The sequence below is a fragment of the Schistocerca nitens genome, chromosome 2 (assembly GCF_023898315.1).
Source record: "Schistocerca nitens isolate TAMUIC-IGC-003100 chromosome 2, iqSchNite1.1, whole genome shotgun sequence".
Taxonomy (NCBI): Eukaryota; Metazoa; Arthropoda; class Insecta; order Orthoptera; family Acrididae; genus Schistocerca; species Schistocerca nitens.
In genome coordinates, this window is record NC_064615.1 from 861,962,707 (window position 1) to 861,980,118 (window position 17,412).

Below are 17,412 nucleotides of genomic sequence, written 5' to 3' on the forward strand. Positions count from 1 at the left end.
ATATTACTATATAAAACAAGTTGTCATTTGACATTATTACCAAAAATCTCAAAAGTTCTTGACCAATTCACTTCAAATATATTCAGTGACAAGTATTTCATAGGATCAGTACCAATGTGGTGCTAAGTTAAGCAATTCATATATTGTACAATTGAAAAGCAGGTTTCAAATTCCTGTCTACGCTTCCTAATTCAAGCTATCTGTACATTGTTATCAAACTGAGCTTGTACTCCATCTCCAATAACTTTTTTTTATTATTCTCACTAGTAACTCTAGCACAATGTCAGCTTTGTATTCCAAGACCACAGCTTGCCGGATTTGTAAAGAACAAACTGGAACTCTGGAAATCCAGAGTATACCACAATCTATGCAAGTGTAGAAACGGTCACCAGTGAAACACCACATGGACAAGCTAGTATTAAACTGTCAGTGTCAAGTATCACATGTACCTAAAACAGCCCACAATGCCTTGTATCACCAGGATATTTCAACAAGGCAACACATTCTGAAACTGCATCAGAAAAGAATCTATGTCAGTTTGAATACAAAACATACTTCAGGATAAAGACACAGATATCTGTTTCCAATTAAATGGAGTTCTGAATCTCACTGTAAGCTTACTAAAAAAGAAAAAAAACACAAACTAGAGACATTAAGCTGAAGATTGCCTCCCCACTCAAGGCAAACTCTGAATGTAAGGATAGCAATGTTGTATCTAACTAAGATTGCCTCCCCACTCAAGGCAAACTTTGAATGTAAGGATAGCAATGTTGTATCTAACTGTGATTCATGACCCAGCAGTCCTCTTTTCTGCCACCTCACAAAAGGAACCATAACTGGGCTTCACAGGGACATGATTGTCAACAGGAATTATGTATGAATAATCAGGTACTCAGAGAGAGACAGGCAGTCATCAGAACTGCCTGAAAATGGTTATCAAAATATCACAGAATATAGAAAATACCAAATGGTTGAATTCACAGTGATAGGTCAAAAGCCAATATCTGTTAGAGTTTGTTCTTCTTGCAAGTAGCTAAAATGTTTTGTTTATAAATTTTATAACTTTATTGTACTAGGAGTTTGAATTAATGCTCACTGTTGATGAAGAGAGACAGTAGTTGTACTAGCATAGCATGGCATAGTGGCACAAGACGTATTGAAGAATAGAAACATTGTGCTTTCAGATCTGTGTGTGACTTGTGAGTGGAGTGAAAAGAACGTACCTATTTAAAGCCTCAAACATGTTGACCTTTGTACCTCCAAAACAGCATCACAGAAAATATTACTTTCCTGCTTTCATCTCAAGAAATCTGATGCACAAAGTCATTGTTTGCTGTGGAAGCATATGGAGAATAAGCTCTGTTGGAAACAATGTGCAGAGATTGGCTTTGATGATTCCAAGACAATGCTTTTGAGATGCATGACAAAATGTATCCTGGTTGGTGTAGAGTACCATGAGCTGCTGTAACTGGATCAAACGAGGAATACTGAATGCTACAAAGCACAGTTACTCAATTTGAATTGTACACTTTGAGAAAAATGTCTGCAATATGGTCAGCCACATGACAAATTTGTTCTGCTTCATGACTATACCAACCATATGTTGCAGACCAAATGAAGCAAGCTTGAAGGGACTTTGATGGGATGTCTTATCCCTTCCCTCCACCATGTTCACCAGACGTCAGTCGTGCTAACTACCATTTATTTTGGTCCATGAAGTTTAGCTTTTCTGGACAACACTTCACATCTTTTAACTGGCTCCATGAGTTAATCACCTCAAATAAACCAGATTTTTTTTATCAAAAAATCAGTTTGTTACCCAAGAAATGGGAAAGGGTTGTAGCTGCTGAAGGACTACTTTCAGTAAATTGTCATATATCATTGTATTAAAATAAATATGTGTTTTCTGCCCAACAAACAGTGAGAATTAATTCAAGTACCCAATAATCAGTAGGTCACTGCACTTCCTGAATGAAAATTTCTGATTGTTTTCTCAGTGATCCTTTCTCAAATAACAATAACAGACCTGCTGTTTCATGCATGCAAGACATTCAAAGCAATTGTCATTAATAACTAATATCTAAGATGCTACTCATGTGAATTAGTCAGATGAAATGGTTTTATTATTACTACCTATTGAAACTGCTGCTATTTTTTATGATGTACATATGATGTTCTGATTATCATGCAAGTTTTACAGATAATATATTATATACAATTTCAGGAGACTGCTGTGCCTCAGCCACCACCAACAGCTCCTTCTGCAGCATCAAAAGATTTGTTGCGACCACCAAGCCCAGGATCACGTCGTGGGCGTTTTATAGTGCTTGGATCCTCAGGAGAATGTTTGCCAATCACACGGAATGTTCCACTAACATTTGGTAGTCACTATTCCAGCTGTCAGTCTGAGACAGAGTCAGAAGAATTTCATAGTGCATGCACATCTCTTGACACAGATGATACAGGTATGTCTCAAAAATCTTTTCTTTAACAGTCTACAAAGTCTTTTTGTTGTGTTGCAAGACTAATGTAGAAATGCATACACACTTATTTTGCATATGACCTGTAGTATTTCCTTGAAATGACTGTTTGACATCTTCAGATTGTGGTAGTTGCTGACGTCACTGCTGCAAGATGAAACTGGTGAGAATCACATGGTAGCATCAAATTTTACTGGGCCACAAGCAGGAATTACACATACACAGAGAAGAGTTCATCATTGAATGAAAGTTAGGCTCATAGTGTCCTGTACTGGGAACTGAAGAGAGGCCTTCCATGTGCGTGCAGTGAGCAATGACTGAACTGCCAGGCACTCCTGTGGTTAAAAACTAAATTAACTCTCTGCAACACATTGCATCCAGTCACAAACTGGAGATTCTTGTTGCTTCTGTTTTAACTTAATATGAGCCAGCGTTGAATTTCAGGCAGTGCTTAGCTGAAGTAACATATCCCTGTTGACACAACATTCTTGTATGGTGCTACATGTCTGCCCAATATAAGATTTCCCACACTGGCATGGGATCTTATGTGTACCACACTTGCTAAGGCCATGTCTGTCTTTAACCAAACACAACAAATTCCTCAATTTTGCTGGTGGACAAAAATGAACTTAATGTTATATCTCCTGAGGACTCTTTCTATTCTTGAAGACATGTCATGAATATATGGCAAGAGGCCATTGCATTCTATGCTTCTGCATCTTCATTTACATCCTTACACTGTACTAGCTTTGATCAGAATGTTTTACATATCTGTTTATTAGAATAACCATTCTATTGGAACACCATCCTTAGATATTGCAGCTCATTTGGTAGGCTGTCAGGATCTGAAACCACATGTGCTCTATGCAACCAGGTAGCATAAGACACTATTGCATCGTGCGCATTGATGATAGTTTTTGGTCTGCGAATATAATTGGATTGTGTTTTTGAGGAAGCCCTACATATCCATACAGCAGACAATCTTATGAGTATGGATGCATGTTTTCAGCCAAGCACTGCCTTGATTCCAGCATTGGGTGCCATTAAATTAAAACAGGAAGAACAAGCACATGCAATTTATGACATAATGCAGTACATTGATGAGAGTTAATTCAACCTTTAACCACAGGAGTGTCTGGCAGCACAATCGGTCACTGCTTACTGCCCAATAAATTTGGATTCCCCCACACAGTTATCACCAGTAGTGTCCTGCAGCACTGACAACAGCAACTACCACCAACTGAAGAGACTGAATAATTGCTTTGATGAAATATTGACAGACTTGAACAATTTTATTTGGTGTAAAACTTAAGAAATGTGTTTTCAACAGATCCACGAGGAAAGCTTGAAAAGCTGCATCTGATGAGGAGATGATTGAATGACTGAGGGGCAATGATGTTAACTGGTATAAATCCATTAGAAATATATCCACACTTCACCAATAACGTATTAATCATACAAGAGTTTTTTTGATTAAATTCTGTAAATTCTCTGAAGAACTGTTGCTGCACTGGGAGTACAATAAGTCTGCTGTGGTTCAAAGATGCAAGAAAATTTCTTCATGGAGTGGAAAATGAATATTTCTGTAAGAAAGTGAAACTGTTTACCAGAGCTGGACTTAAAAATGGGTCTTTGCTTTTATGGCAAATGCTATTTCAGACAAGCTATCAATACATTACTCATGATTTGATACAGTTTCAGTCCTTCAAAATATTTCTCTTACTTTCCAATTGACACACAAGCTCTATTCAGTGGACTAACATGCCAGAAATCAGTCACATATACATTTCTCTCAGGAGTGATAGTGCAAAATATGCAAGAGACCTTCTGCTGACTTTATTTGTAGAGAACTGCCTGCAAATGGCAAAGATGTGAGTTCCAGTTCTGGTCCGGGTCACAGTTCTTATGTATCGGGAAAGTTCATTTCAGCACACAGTCCTCTGCAGAGTGAAAGATAATTCCAGGTGCAATATGAGTTTTGGAAGGGAGAACTTTTCTCTTTGAGTGTTAGCATTTTTGCAGAAAAAATGGACAAAAGGAAGTCTAAAAAAATCAGTATTTACTGAATTTACAAAGATTTCTCTAAATCTACCATAATACCTGTTGGAGTGTGTTAATAGGGAGAAGATTAAAAAAATCACATGCTTAGTGTGTTAATAAAGAGAAGATTAAAAAATCACGTGGTAAGAGCTGCAATAGCAACCAAAAATAATAATGGGAAAAAGACAGAAACTGAAAGAGAATAGGCGAACAAACGCCAAAATTACCATTACAACTTATCTATGAACCAAGACTGTGGTATCTCCTTTTAATAGGAACTTGATCCAAAGAATATGAGTCTGTACAAAGCTGGCAAAGTGTAGCTGCCCCATAACAGAGCTTCTTTATAAACTGTGAAGTAAAAACTCAGCATTTGGCTTGTATGCCAGATGACTGTCAGTATCTCCTACATATTCATGGATTGTAGACATGAACCCACACACTGCAGATGTAGCAACATCAAATTTGTACTGTGAGTTAATCAATGAATGAGATCTTCACACAGGAATACTACTTCAATTTTCTGAATAAGTTTCTCCAAATATTCATCTGGAGAGAAAATGTCTGTCAGCACAATCACAAGAACTTCTGTTTGTTTTTGGTGTGGGTCTTGTGTACAGTGGCATCATATTGGGTGGATGTATGGAGCTTCACATCTTCACTGAGTACCTGAAGAAAATTGTTAGTGCCCATATGTTACTTACAAAAATTAAGTATTCCAAGTACTGTTGATTCAGGTGTAGTCCTTGCAGATGATAATGTTCAGTTTCACTGACATCTTTTTGTGGGTTAATTTGTCATAGTGGAGATAACTACAGCATACTATGGACTAGTCAGTCAGGTGGCATATGTATCACATCTCCATCTATGTCTACATATATACTCCACAAGCCACCATACGGTGCAGGGTGGAGGGTACCTTGTTCCTGTTCTTCTCACAGATAGAGCAAGGCAAATATAAATATCTATATGCCTCCATATGAGCCCTAATTTCTAGCATCATATCTTCATGGTCCTTACACACAATGTATGTTGGTGGCAGTAGAATTGTTTGGCAGTCAGTGCCCCTTTAGAAAAACATTTCCTTCCCTCCAGGGATTCCCATTTCTGTAACACTTCCACATTGTTTGAATCTATTGGTAACAAATCTAGCACCCCACCTCTGAATTGTTTTGATGTCTTCCTTTAATCTGATCTGGTGTGGACACTACTAATGCTGTATTCAGATATTATGAGTTTGTTTCCCCTATTCAGCCCCATTAACTCACATTTCCAAACAATGGAAAATCCAGGAAGTGTGGCCACAGTTGCCTTTGTCTGCAGTTGTGTGCTTTATTTGGAACAATCTTTTTTTTTTTTTTTTTTTTTTTTTTTTTTTTTTTTTTTTTTTTTTTCAACTCAGTATCTGCGCTATATAGTGAGTAGCAACTTTCCTTTTCTTAATATTGTTAACTCACATTTTTCTACATTTAGAGCCACACCAACTATAAATGTTGTCTAAGTCATCTTGCATCGTCCTTTAATCACTCAACTTCAACACATTCCCATACTCCACAGCACCATCAGCAAATAACCACAGTTTGGTGCCCACCCTATCTGCCAGATAATTTACGTATACAGCAAATAATAGCAGTCCTATCACACATCCCTGCAGTACTACTGATGATACCCTTGTCTCTGATGAATACTCACCATCAAGGACAACATGGCCACTCATGTAGCTGGGAACCTATTCCACGAGCACATACATTTAACAGTCTGCAATGGGGTACCACATGAAATGCTTTTCAGAAATCTAGAAATACGGAATATGCCTGTTGCCCTTCATCCATAGTTTGCAGTATACTCCATCAGAAAACAGCAAGCTGTTTCACACTATCAATGTTTTCTAAACTTAAGGTAATGTGTACTTCTGAAGGGAATCGTCACTTTATGAATTAGATACAGTCCTACAGAGCATCTGTGCAATATCTGTGCCCCTTTACCCCACTGGGTGCTGTTTTTGTAGGGATGGTTTTGTTGTTGGACTTGAAAAACTAATTTATATCAATTATATTTATTTATAAAAATTACCAGCACTTGAGTGCAGTGTTTGTAATTAATAATAAACAATTGGGTTTGGTGAACCAATTAAAATAAGAGTGCCTTACAGTTGTTTAATTTTGACAGTAGCTAGCTCAATTACTAACATTTTTCCATCACAAAAACAGAAAAAAAAATGATGAGTACTAAATTATGTAAAGTAATTTCTGTTTATTTCACTATTGGTATTTACTGAATCATGATAAGAAGAGAAAACAGTTTTTTTGTCAGTTTTTTCACTAATTAGGCACTTCCGTGACATATATTTTAGTATACTATAAATTGAGTTATCTATGATCTTGTATATAAAGTATTTTGATTTTTGTGATGATCATAAATTCTTGCCTGTAGGAAAGTTCTGGTGGAGTGTAATATTTTAGGAGTAAAGTAGACCACTCACTGAAAAGCGGATGCATTTAGTTGTTCACAGGCACACACACAAAAAAGAGAAAATATGGGTGGGGTGGGGGTTGTGTGGTGTGGGTAGAGGAAGAGAGAGATGGAAAACAAAAAGGGATTGGGTGTGGGTAGCTAATGGTGCAGAGGGAGGCAGCTGGTTTGCTGGCTAGGAAGGTAGCAGGAAGGGGGTGAAAAGTCCACAGGCCAGGTATATGATGCAGAGCACCAAAAATGAAGACGATGTGGAGACATGAATTTGATCAGGGTGGGGAAACCGTTGGGTGAAGGGTGTGGGAACAGTGAGTTAATGAAGACTGAAGCCAGGAGGTTTAGTCGAATGAAGGATGTGTTGTAAGGATAACTCCCATCTGCATAGTTCATAAAGCTGGTTGTGGATGGGAGGATCCATGTGACCCAGGTTGTAAAGCAGCCACTGAAATTGAGGATGTTGTACTAAGATGCATGTTGTGCCACCAGGTGGTCAACTTTGTTCTTGGCCACAGTGTAGCAGTGGCCGTTCATTCTGGTGGCCAGCTGGTTGGATGCCATACTGACATCAAAAGCTGTGCAGTGATACACCAACATCCTGTGACCTTGTCCCTATTGAACACTACCTCTCCCAGTGTCCTTCAGACTCCAAACCCACTACCTCATTTCTCATGCACCTTATTAACTTTTCCTAACACATAACTGTTTCACATAATTATTTCACCAGATCCTCCTAAAACCAACTTGCCACCACCTTCCTGAATGTTAACCACCAACAGTACCTGCATTTTGACAGCTGCCATCCCCCCCCCCCCCAAAAAAAAAAAAAAAAAAAAAAAAAAAAAAAAAAAAAAAAAAAAAAAAAAAAGCCTGGACACCTGAGGATATCATATCTGCAGTGATGAAAACTCCCATGACCAGTATGTTGAATGTCTTGAGAGGGCCTTCACAGACAGGCACTACCATCAAAACTAGTCTGCAAACGGATTTCCAGCCATAAACTCAATTGCCCCCAATCCTTCCGCTACCCAAGAATCATCTACAAAGGATTGTCCCCCTTGTCACCTAATTCATAGGACTGAAACATCTGTACCCTATCCTTCACCGGAGCTTTGATTATCCAGCATCATGTCATGAAACGAGGAACATTCTACCCAGGATTCTTCCCAGTCCTCCTAAAGTAATGTTCCATTCCTGACCCAACCCACACAACGTTCTAGTCCATCCTTATGTTACTCTAACTCCAATCCCCTTGTCACAGGAATCATATCCCTGTAGAAGATCCAGGAGCAAGATCTGCCCAGTCCACTTGCCCAGAACTTCCTATTCCACTCCTGCCACATGTTTATTGTTCCTCATCAGAGTCAGGGCCACCTGTTAAAGCATCCGTTTCATATGTCAATGATGATGTAATCACTGCACAGCTTTTTATGTCAGTATGACAACCAACAAACTGTCCACCAGAATGATTAGCCAGTGTCACACTGTGAGAACAAAGTTGAGCAGACAATGGCACAGCATGCTAGATTATAGTGGCCAACAGGCCATCTGGATCCTTTCCTCAATCACCAGCTTTTTTTAAACTACTTGAGTGGGAGTTATCGTTACAACAACTCCTTCATGCCCATAACCCTCCTCATTTCATTCTCCATTAGTCCACTGTTCCTGCATTTTGCACTGAACAGTTTCCCAGTCCTTTGTCTTATCTGCTGCCCCCCCCCCCCCCAAAAATTCGTGTCTCCACATCACCTAGGAAACCAGATACCTCCTTCTGAGCCACTGTCTATCCCCCCCCCCTCTCCCCCAGAGACCCTCTTCCCTTCTCTCTCTCCATTCATGACATAGCCTCGAGCACACAATAACGCATGTGCTGAACTGCATTTCTGCCATTGTGCATCCAGCTGGCACTATGTAGGGGCACAGTGTGTGTGTGTGTGTGTGTGTGTGTGTGTATGTGTGCACAACATCTTTGTCAGTTATGCTAGATAATGGGCTAATAACCTGAAACTTAATGGTGCCAAAATAAATAATTAGTAAAACAAGTGGCCAAAAATGTCTCTTCCATACAACTGTCTCAGTGTCACTTTACCAAGTTTTGCTTATTACTTGAAGGCAAACAGAATGTTGGCAGGTGACTCTTCATTGGATGTTGTAATAAATTTCATACCTTACAGTGTATCCTCCTAATAGGAACATTTTCCTGCAAGGAGCATTATGTCTATGGCCACCATGTTGGAGGCTTCAAGGGAAAAGAGCTACCATCTACCAGCTGTTATTCTACCTAATAGCAACTGTATTCAGGATCAGAGAATTGAGTGACCTCCGAGCAGTGGTCAAAGCATCTCACATCAGGTTTAGAAAGACTTGGCTCACTCTAGGAGTACCTCTCCCCTAACATTCTTGGAAATTTCCTAGCCATGAAAATTTGCTATATATATCTGTCTACACATTGGAAAGGCCAGGTCAAATTCTTTGTCTCACCAGCTTAATTATTTGTTACCAATTTTTGTTGCTGTTGCTTAAGAGGACACAGTTGTGAAGGAACTCCCACAAGGAATCACTGTTAAAATGAGCAAAGATTTTCTAAGGAAACTAGTAGAGATAAAAACCCGAAACTCTTGCAGAATACAGGTGAAACACCATGCTAAAATCATATAAAATTTTGTTACTGTATTTTGTATATACACTCCTGGAAATTGAAATAAGAACACCGTGAATTCATTGTCCCAGGAAGGGGAAACTTTATTGACACATTCCTGGGGTCAGATACATCACATGATCACACTGACAGAACCACAGGCACATAGACACAGGCAACAGAGCATGCACAATGTCGGCACTAGTACAGTGTATATCCACCTTTCGCAGCAATGCAGGCTGCTATTCTCCCATGGAGACGATCGTAGAGATGCTGGATGTAGTCCTGTGGAACGGCTTGCCATGCCATTTCCACCTGGCGCCTCAGTTGGACCAGCGTTCGTGCTGGACGTGCAGACCGCGTGAGACGACGCTTCATCCAGTCCCAAACATGCTCAATGGGGGACAGATCCGGAGATCTTGCTGGCCAGGGTAGTTGACTTACACCTTCTAGAGCACGTTGGGTGGCACGGGATACATGCGGACGTGCATTGTCCTGTTGGAACAGCAAGTTCCCTTGCCGGTCTAGGAATGGTAGAACGATGGGTTCAATGACGGTTTGGATGTACTGTGCACTATTCAGTGTCCCCTCGACGATCACCAGTGGTGTACGGCCAGTGTAGGAGATCGCTCCCCACACCATGATGCCGGGTGTTGGCCCTGTGTGCCTCGGTCGTATGCAGTCCTGATTGTGGCGCTCACCTGCACGGCGCCAAACACGCATACGACCATCATTGGCACCAAGGCAGAAGCGACTCTCATCGCTGAAGACGACACGTCTCCATTCGTCCCTCCATTCACGTCTGTCGCGACACCACTGGAGGCGGGCTGCACGATGTTGGGGCGTGAGCGGAAGACGGCCTAACGGTGTGCGGGACCGTAGCCCAGCTTCATGGAGATGGTTGCGAATGGTCCTCGCCGATACCCCAGGAGCAACAGTGTCCCTAATTTGCTGGGAAGTGGCGGTGCGGTCCCCTACGGCACTGCGTAGGATCCTACGGTCTTGGCGTGCATCCGTGCGTCGCTGCGGTCCAGTCCCAGGTCGACGGGCACGTGCACCTTCCGCCGACCACTGGCGACAACATCGATGTACTGTGGAGACCTCACGCCCCACGTGTTGAGCAATTCGGCGGTACGTCCACCCGGCCTCCCGCATGCCCACTATACGCCCTCGCTCAAAGTCCGTCAACTGCACATACAGTTCACGTCCACGCTGTCGCGGCATGCTACCAGTGTTAAAGACTGCGATGGAGCTCCGTATGCCACGGCAAACTGGCTGACACTGACGGCGGCGGTGCACAAATGCTGCGCAGCTAGCGCCATTCGACGGCCAACACCGCGGGTCCTGGTGTGTCAGCTGTGCCGTGCGTGTGATCATTGCTTGTACACCCCTCTCGCAGTGTCCGGAGCAAGTATGGTGGGTCTGACACACCGGTGTCAATGTGTTCTTTTTTCCATTTCCAGGAGTGTATTTTAAGTAATCCTTATTATGTCCCAAAAGGAAAGATTAAAACTCTTTTGAACAGCTTGCAGTTTGTAAATTTGTTCTTGGTGTCAATACAGGTCCCTTTTTTATCTGGTTAATCATTATTTTATTAACAAGAGGTAATGAAAGTTTTATGTCTTTATCAGTGTTAGTTTTTCCATGAAAGTGTACCAGAATATTAAAAAAAATTAGTTTTGAGAAAAACTGTAATGCACATTACCATACAGAAACATTCCAAGACTAGACTTTGGGTCAGCTTCATTACATCTGTCTTCTTTTCTTTGATCTCCTGACTATCTTGGTTTTCTTGGTAGCATTTCCTGTAGAAATTTCATCATAGTGGACACAATCCATGTTTGTGCTTTTCAGTCCTCCTTCAGGATTGATACCATCATCTGCTGCTCCGAAGAGCCTTAACGCAACAGTCTTCTTTGGTGCAGCAGCATTGAAGCACATCACTTCATCATGAACACCAAACTGTAGTGTTTCCTTTTCTGGTTTTGGTAGCCTTGTCACAACAACAGAATTCAAACTTTCATTTGGATTCTGAGTTTACCATGGAGACACTTTTTCAAGAGCTCTTGCTGAGCAACTAGAAAAGTTCCTGGAAAAGTTTATGCTTATGATTGGAATCTACAGCTGAGTTGAATTTGCACCATTTATGGGTCCATGTGGGCAAAGGTTATATGGTTTCTCATCCATTGAAATTTTATGAAATAAAACAGCCCAGGCAGCTTTTCTCATTGCTTATGGGCCCTGTCTACTTCAACTTAACTTTCTTTTCCTTACATATCTGCAGAATTCATGATCCCAGTCTTTGCTTTACATGCTCTATGCACTCTAATTACCTAATTCTGACTGTAGGCCCATTTTATTTCTCTCCTACCACTTTCTGGTAAGCTATACTATTACTACCCCAAAACAGTCTTTACAAAGGACCCCTGTTGAGTGCTTAGCCCTTCTGAAAATGTTAACAACACCAGCCAAATCCGTGCCTCCACTAGCACAACTGCAGTGACTACAGATGTCACAGAACTTAGTAATTATTTCAATATCCAGGACCATTCTAGTATAAAAAAGAGTTGCTGACACAATGCCATTTAGGGATGTATGTTCACATTTCTACCAACTGCCATCAACACCAGCAGCAGTATGCCTTTGATTAGAGTTTGGATCATTCAACAGAACATCTAATTTTGCTGCTGTAGAACACAAATGTCTGCTGTACTGTAGTAAATGCTCAGCAAGACAGAATAAATGTGGGTGTGGCACTTAAGTTACCATGCATCATGAAAAATTTAATAACTCAGGATCTAATCATAAAATCTGAATGAAAGAAATGGTATTTTATAGCCAGATAATTGGGAGGGGCATTAATCAACACTAAAAAAAAATTTTATTTTTTTAAGTCGGTTTGTGAATTGTCCCCTTAATACTCTTTTTTCATTTGCTTAAAGAAATGTGCTCTCATCAAGGAAGTTGCTTTCTAAAAGCATTTCCACACAGCCTCAGGTAATGTTTTGTTTGGCAGTACTGGGAAGATTTTGTGTTTTGTTTAGTCATCCATTTGTCAGTCACCTCTATTGCAATTTTATTTCTGATTCTTCAGACAAAAGACACTTGCTGGGCTTCTAGCTGAACATACAAGAGTTAGATGGGTGCCTGTCTGGGACGATACTGTCTAATAACTTCTCTGTCTTTTTGGCCAAGCACAGGAGCTCACTCAGACTCAAAAAACGTCATATGCATGAACTTTATCAGATATGGTCAGCAGTACTCTCATATTGATAGTTATGTTTGTTGATGACACTGTTGTCTGCAAGACAGTCTTGGCACTGGATAATAATATGGAAATGCAAAATTACTTAGACAGATTTTCTCATTTGTGTACCAAGGGTAACTCTAGATATCATTTCCACTTAGTTTACTGAATGGGAGTGTTCTTTTAAAATGTGGATAAATGCTAGGAATGTCTATAATAAACAGGAAAGTCTGATATCTTACTAAAAATCCAGTGATATGTTTGTGGTATGTAACAAATCACTTAAATATCTTGCGGGTAGAAATGAGGTGTGATACAATATGAAATGAACACATGAAATTAGTAGTGGGTAATGGAAATGGAAGACTTAGAGTTGAAGGAAGGGTGTTGAGAATAAAGAAAATCCCATACAGGAAACTAATTTTGCTAATTGTAGAGCATCATTCCATTCCTCTTCTACAAGGTATAATAGTAGATATCAAATGAATTTAGAAATACTCTGCTGAAACACTGATTTAAATAAATGAGGTGGTTCTCCATGGAATCAGTACAGAAAGGAATATGTGAAGAGCGCTAATTAGAAAACAGAACAGGATGATAGCACACATGTTTAGACATCATGGAACCAAGAGGGTCCATACAATAATTTCAGTAATTTGTAGGGATGGGGAGGAGGAGGGTGTCAAGATTTGGGTGCATGGAGTATTTTTAATATTTTGGAAGATGAATGACGACATTTAAGTAGCCATAAACAATTTACATTTGCAACTCTGTTAAGAACCTATCTAATATTAACTTTTAAATCATTTTCTTTGCAAGAAACACCCCTAACTACATTATATATTTTTTTCCTTTCCCTGAGAACTAGGGGGATGCCCCCCTCCCCCCCCCCCCTGCCCCTGGGTGTGGGTGCCCTTGCATGGATCACCTTTTATGATGCTAGAGGGAGCCATAAAGGGCAAACATTTGAGGCTAAAACAGGGATCAGAATATATACAAAAAGTAACTGAGGAAATTGAGTGTAACTGCTACTCTGAGAGGAAGACAGCATGAGAGAGGAAGTTCTGATTGGCTGCATAATATCTAATCAGAACACTTAGAGAATGGAGGGGGGTGAGGAGAACCACCTTTTATATCATAAAATATGTCATCTGCATTGTTCACAAGTATTACCTATTCTTGCTTTCAAGAAGATAAAATTTAAAACTACTGATTATTTTTGCAGATACCATACCAATACAAATCACATCATGCTGTCCATATCAGCTTCACTGATATATAGATGAGTGTTTACATAATACCACTTACATAGTAATAGCTGTTTTTGAAACAAGACTTTATTTTGTTTTTTGTCAGATAAAATGTCAGATAAAGTTTAATGAATGTGGAGGAGGAAAAGTCTCTCTTTATGCTCTTCAAGTTTACAGAACAGCTAGTATTTCTAAGATACATGGCAATAATAATCAAGACAATAAATAGTTTTTATTCTTTTATACAAAAAGGAGAATGATCTTTTTTTTAACTTTACATGAATCTAGAACTTAAATTCAGTTTAATTCAATATAGTTATATAAAAACTTATGTACATAAAGTATAAATGTTCACAGCAGTCTGATGCTAAACTGAGTGATCAAAATCACTATGTTTGACAGAAAGTGAAGGATGTGCACGCCGCTACAGCTCACATCTTGATACTCCTGAAAGACGCCACACATTTGCTGCACGGCTGCGTGATGCTCTGTGCCGTGAAGCAGCAAGCAGTACATGCAGCACAGATTCAAGTTATGCAGTTGGAATCAGTGTCACAGGGTCCAGCGTTGGTGACAAAGACATAAGGTCTGCAATAGACAGTCGCAGTGTTAAGTAATTTACAGGTTTGCAGCTAAATTATTTATAATTTTATAAGAGTCTTAGTATTTTACAAATCCTAAAGCTGCAAGGACATAAATCTCATTTATGCATGCTTCTCAATTTACTTATGTGAAATGAAATTTATGCTATGTGACAATTACACAAAGAAATAAATAGACTGTATTTCTAATATCCAGAACCACAGGTTTCTTCTTCAGGGCAGAGAAGAGTGAATTGTTGAAGGAGGATGCAGAGTGGGTGGTTGCACATATTTTAGAAGATGGGTACATAGGGACCTATCTTGTCAAAGGAAGAAAGGAGGCAAATATGAAGTTGAGTATGTGAAAGAGAATCAGTGCATGAGCTTTGCTAAAAGATGGTAAAAGGGAGTAATAGAAAGAAATGTGAAGACTGATACTGAAGAAAAGGAGGCAGCAAGAATAAGAATAAAGTACAATAAATAGAATAAAGTTTCAAACCATGAAGGAATAAAAATAATATGTAAAGATAATAAAAATAAATAAAATGCCAACAAACATCAGTGGTGAAAGGGAGGGGGAGGGAGGATGACTACATAATATGCTGAGTCTTGGAAGATGGCTGGAAAAGAAGATAAATAAGAGTAGAAGTTCCTAGAATTTGGGGAAACTGTCACTTGGTGGGAGAAGACAAGTATGTATTTTATACCGTACCATAGATCCATGCAGGGATAATCTCACCCTGGATGTGAAATTTATCAATATTATTGTTACAACATTGCCTGTAAGTTTCTTGCCAGACTATCATTGAATATACTATTGTATTACAAACACAGTAGCATGTGGCTCTGCCTTTGATTTCATAGATTGTACTTTGATGAGTGATGTATTCAAATCCTCTGATTGTGACTTGTTAAGAAATTGATAAAAGTTTCATTTGTGGACCTGAGCCTGAATGTTTTCAGGATGGTCACTGTCTTCTGCTAAGGCAGTCTTCTGGTATATATAAGCTTGTATATTTTGTTTTTGGCAGAGCTGGAGTAGGTGGCACTGAAACATTGCCAAGGACAGGCTTTACAACAGAAGAGGTTGAAGGATAGGGACTTGCAGTAGGTATGGAGCGGACTGTAGTATCCTTCAAATGAAGCAGGAAGAGTGGTTGATTTTCCCCTCCCCCTCCCCCCTTCAACCTCACACTCTGTACAGTGCCTCTCATTTTGTACCTGCCCCTTTTCCTTCTCAGGCAAGGTACAAAGTAGGTCGTTCTTAATCTGGACTCTTGAGTGATCTAACTGCTCCCACCTTCACCTGGTTCACTCAACTATTGATTCCTTTCTGCCTTGAATAAACAGATATAATCATCACACATTGAAAGTTGTTAAGCTCCTACACATATCTGAAGCCAGCACTTAAGTGAAAATGTGGAAGAACATTGAAAATTAATGCATTGTTTTAATATTTGATACTGGCCAAAGGTAATGTTACTAATAAGTAATGACCTGCTCACAATATCATGGGCAATTAATCAGAGTGAACATATTAGCTGTCTGAAGCTATCTTAAGTGCTAATTCTAATTTCATTAATATTGAAAACCAGTAAAATCCATGTTTATAATCACACATTATCACAAATTAAAGAGTACAGTATGTACAAAAGACTAATGCATGGTACTCAGTTTCAGACTCACTCAGGAGTTAATCAGTTTAGGAAAGTAGGGAGAAGGTAAAAAGTGCGAAGAGAAAGGTAAAAAGTGGGAAGAGAAAGTTATAGTTATGTTCTTAACAATGGAGACTGGTACAAAAGGAGCAGCCCATACAATTTGTGATATGGTGATAGTGATAAATGACAGATAAATTAGCATAAAATTATAATTAAGGTAAAATTATTTGGTCAAATTATTAAGTGGCTCTGAAGTATAATGGTGATCGAAGAAATTGAGAAAAAAGGCAAAGAGATACAGTAAAGACAGAAAGGGTTCAAATAAAGAAAGCATGATTAGGGCATCAGAATATTCACAGAAAACAGTCCATTTAGAATACTGACTTGGCAAAGAAATAGTCATGGGACAGGAAACAAGTGGAACAAAAAGAGAAGGACACATAGAGAATTGACCTATTGCTATTCATCTTCTCACACAATCAGCCATCAGCAACATGAGTTGCAAATCCAGAAATAAAAAAGAAAACTTAATATTCAGAATTTAGTTCACATCAAACAAAATTCACATTTTTCTGCTGGTATTCATTCTATTGATAATGATATGTGCCATAAGTCTCTCATGAACACAAAACTTGTTTTTATGGAAATTTTACTTGTACTTAACCTGAAGGTGAGTTTTAATGTGCCTTTTTGCAACTGAAATTAGGCTAGTGTGAACTTTTATGGTATAAATGTATTGTTATTTTCTTCTTCTTCACTTTGCCACAATAACCACTGTGAATTGACATCAAATTTTAAATGGTAAGTGCAGTAAGCAGGCATTTGCTTGCCAGTCAAAAATACTTCTATAAGATCCATGGAAGGTAACATAGAATGGTGACGTGTGGGACCCACACATTCTTGTACACAAGTGGAGGAGGGTTGGGTTTCTTTATCTTGCAGTGTTAGCTGTACATTAACAGTGATTCACAGCAATATGAATAGGTTTACTGATGAAGAGTTGACTGATATACAACTCGGGTATGGGTTCACTGAATTCAGTGGAAGAA

The 17,412-nt window shown here is 39.4% G+C and overlaps 2 protein-coding genes across 4 annotated transcripts in view; one reads left to right on the forward strand and one right to left on the reverse strand.

The window, feature by feature from the left end:
* Positions 1 to 17,412, forward strand: part of LOC126237126 (uncharacterized) — a 469,607-nt gene that overhangs the window by 434,184 nt on the left and 18,011 nt on the right. For all 3 annotated transcript variants that reach the window (XM_049946947.1, XM_049946945.1, XM_049946946.1), the window contains 2 exons: positions 2,225 to 2,465; positions 14,527 to 14,710. In XM_049946947.1, coding sequence (XP_049802904.1) covers positions 2,225 to 2,465; positions 14,527 to 14,710 — 425 coding nt within the window. The remainder of the gene's footprint in view (positions 1 to 2,224; positions 2,466 to 14,526; positions 14,711 to 17,412) is intronic.
* The window catches only part of LOC126237128 (uncharacterized), a 285,184-nt gene continuing 282,458 nt past the window's right edge, over positions 14,687 to 17,412 (reverse strand). Inside the window, exon 5 of the mRNA XM_049946948.1 lies at positions 14,687 to 14,712. The gene's annotated coding sequence lies outside the window, so the exon portion shown is untranslated. The remainder of the gene's footprint in view (positions 14,713 to 17,412) is intronic.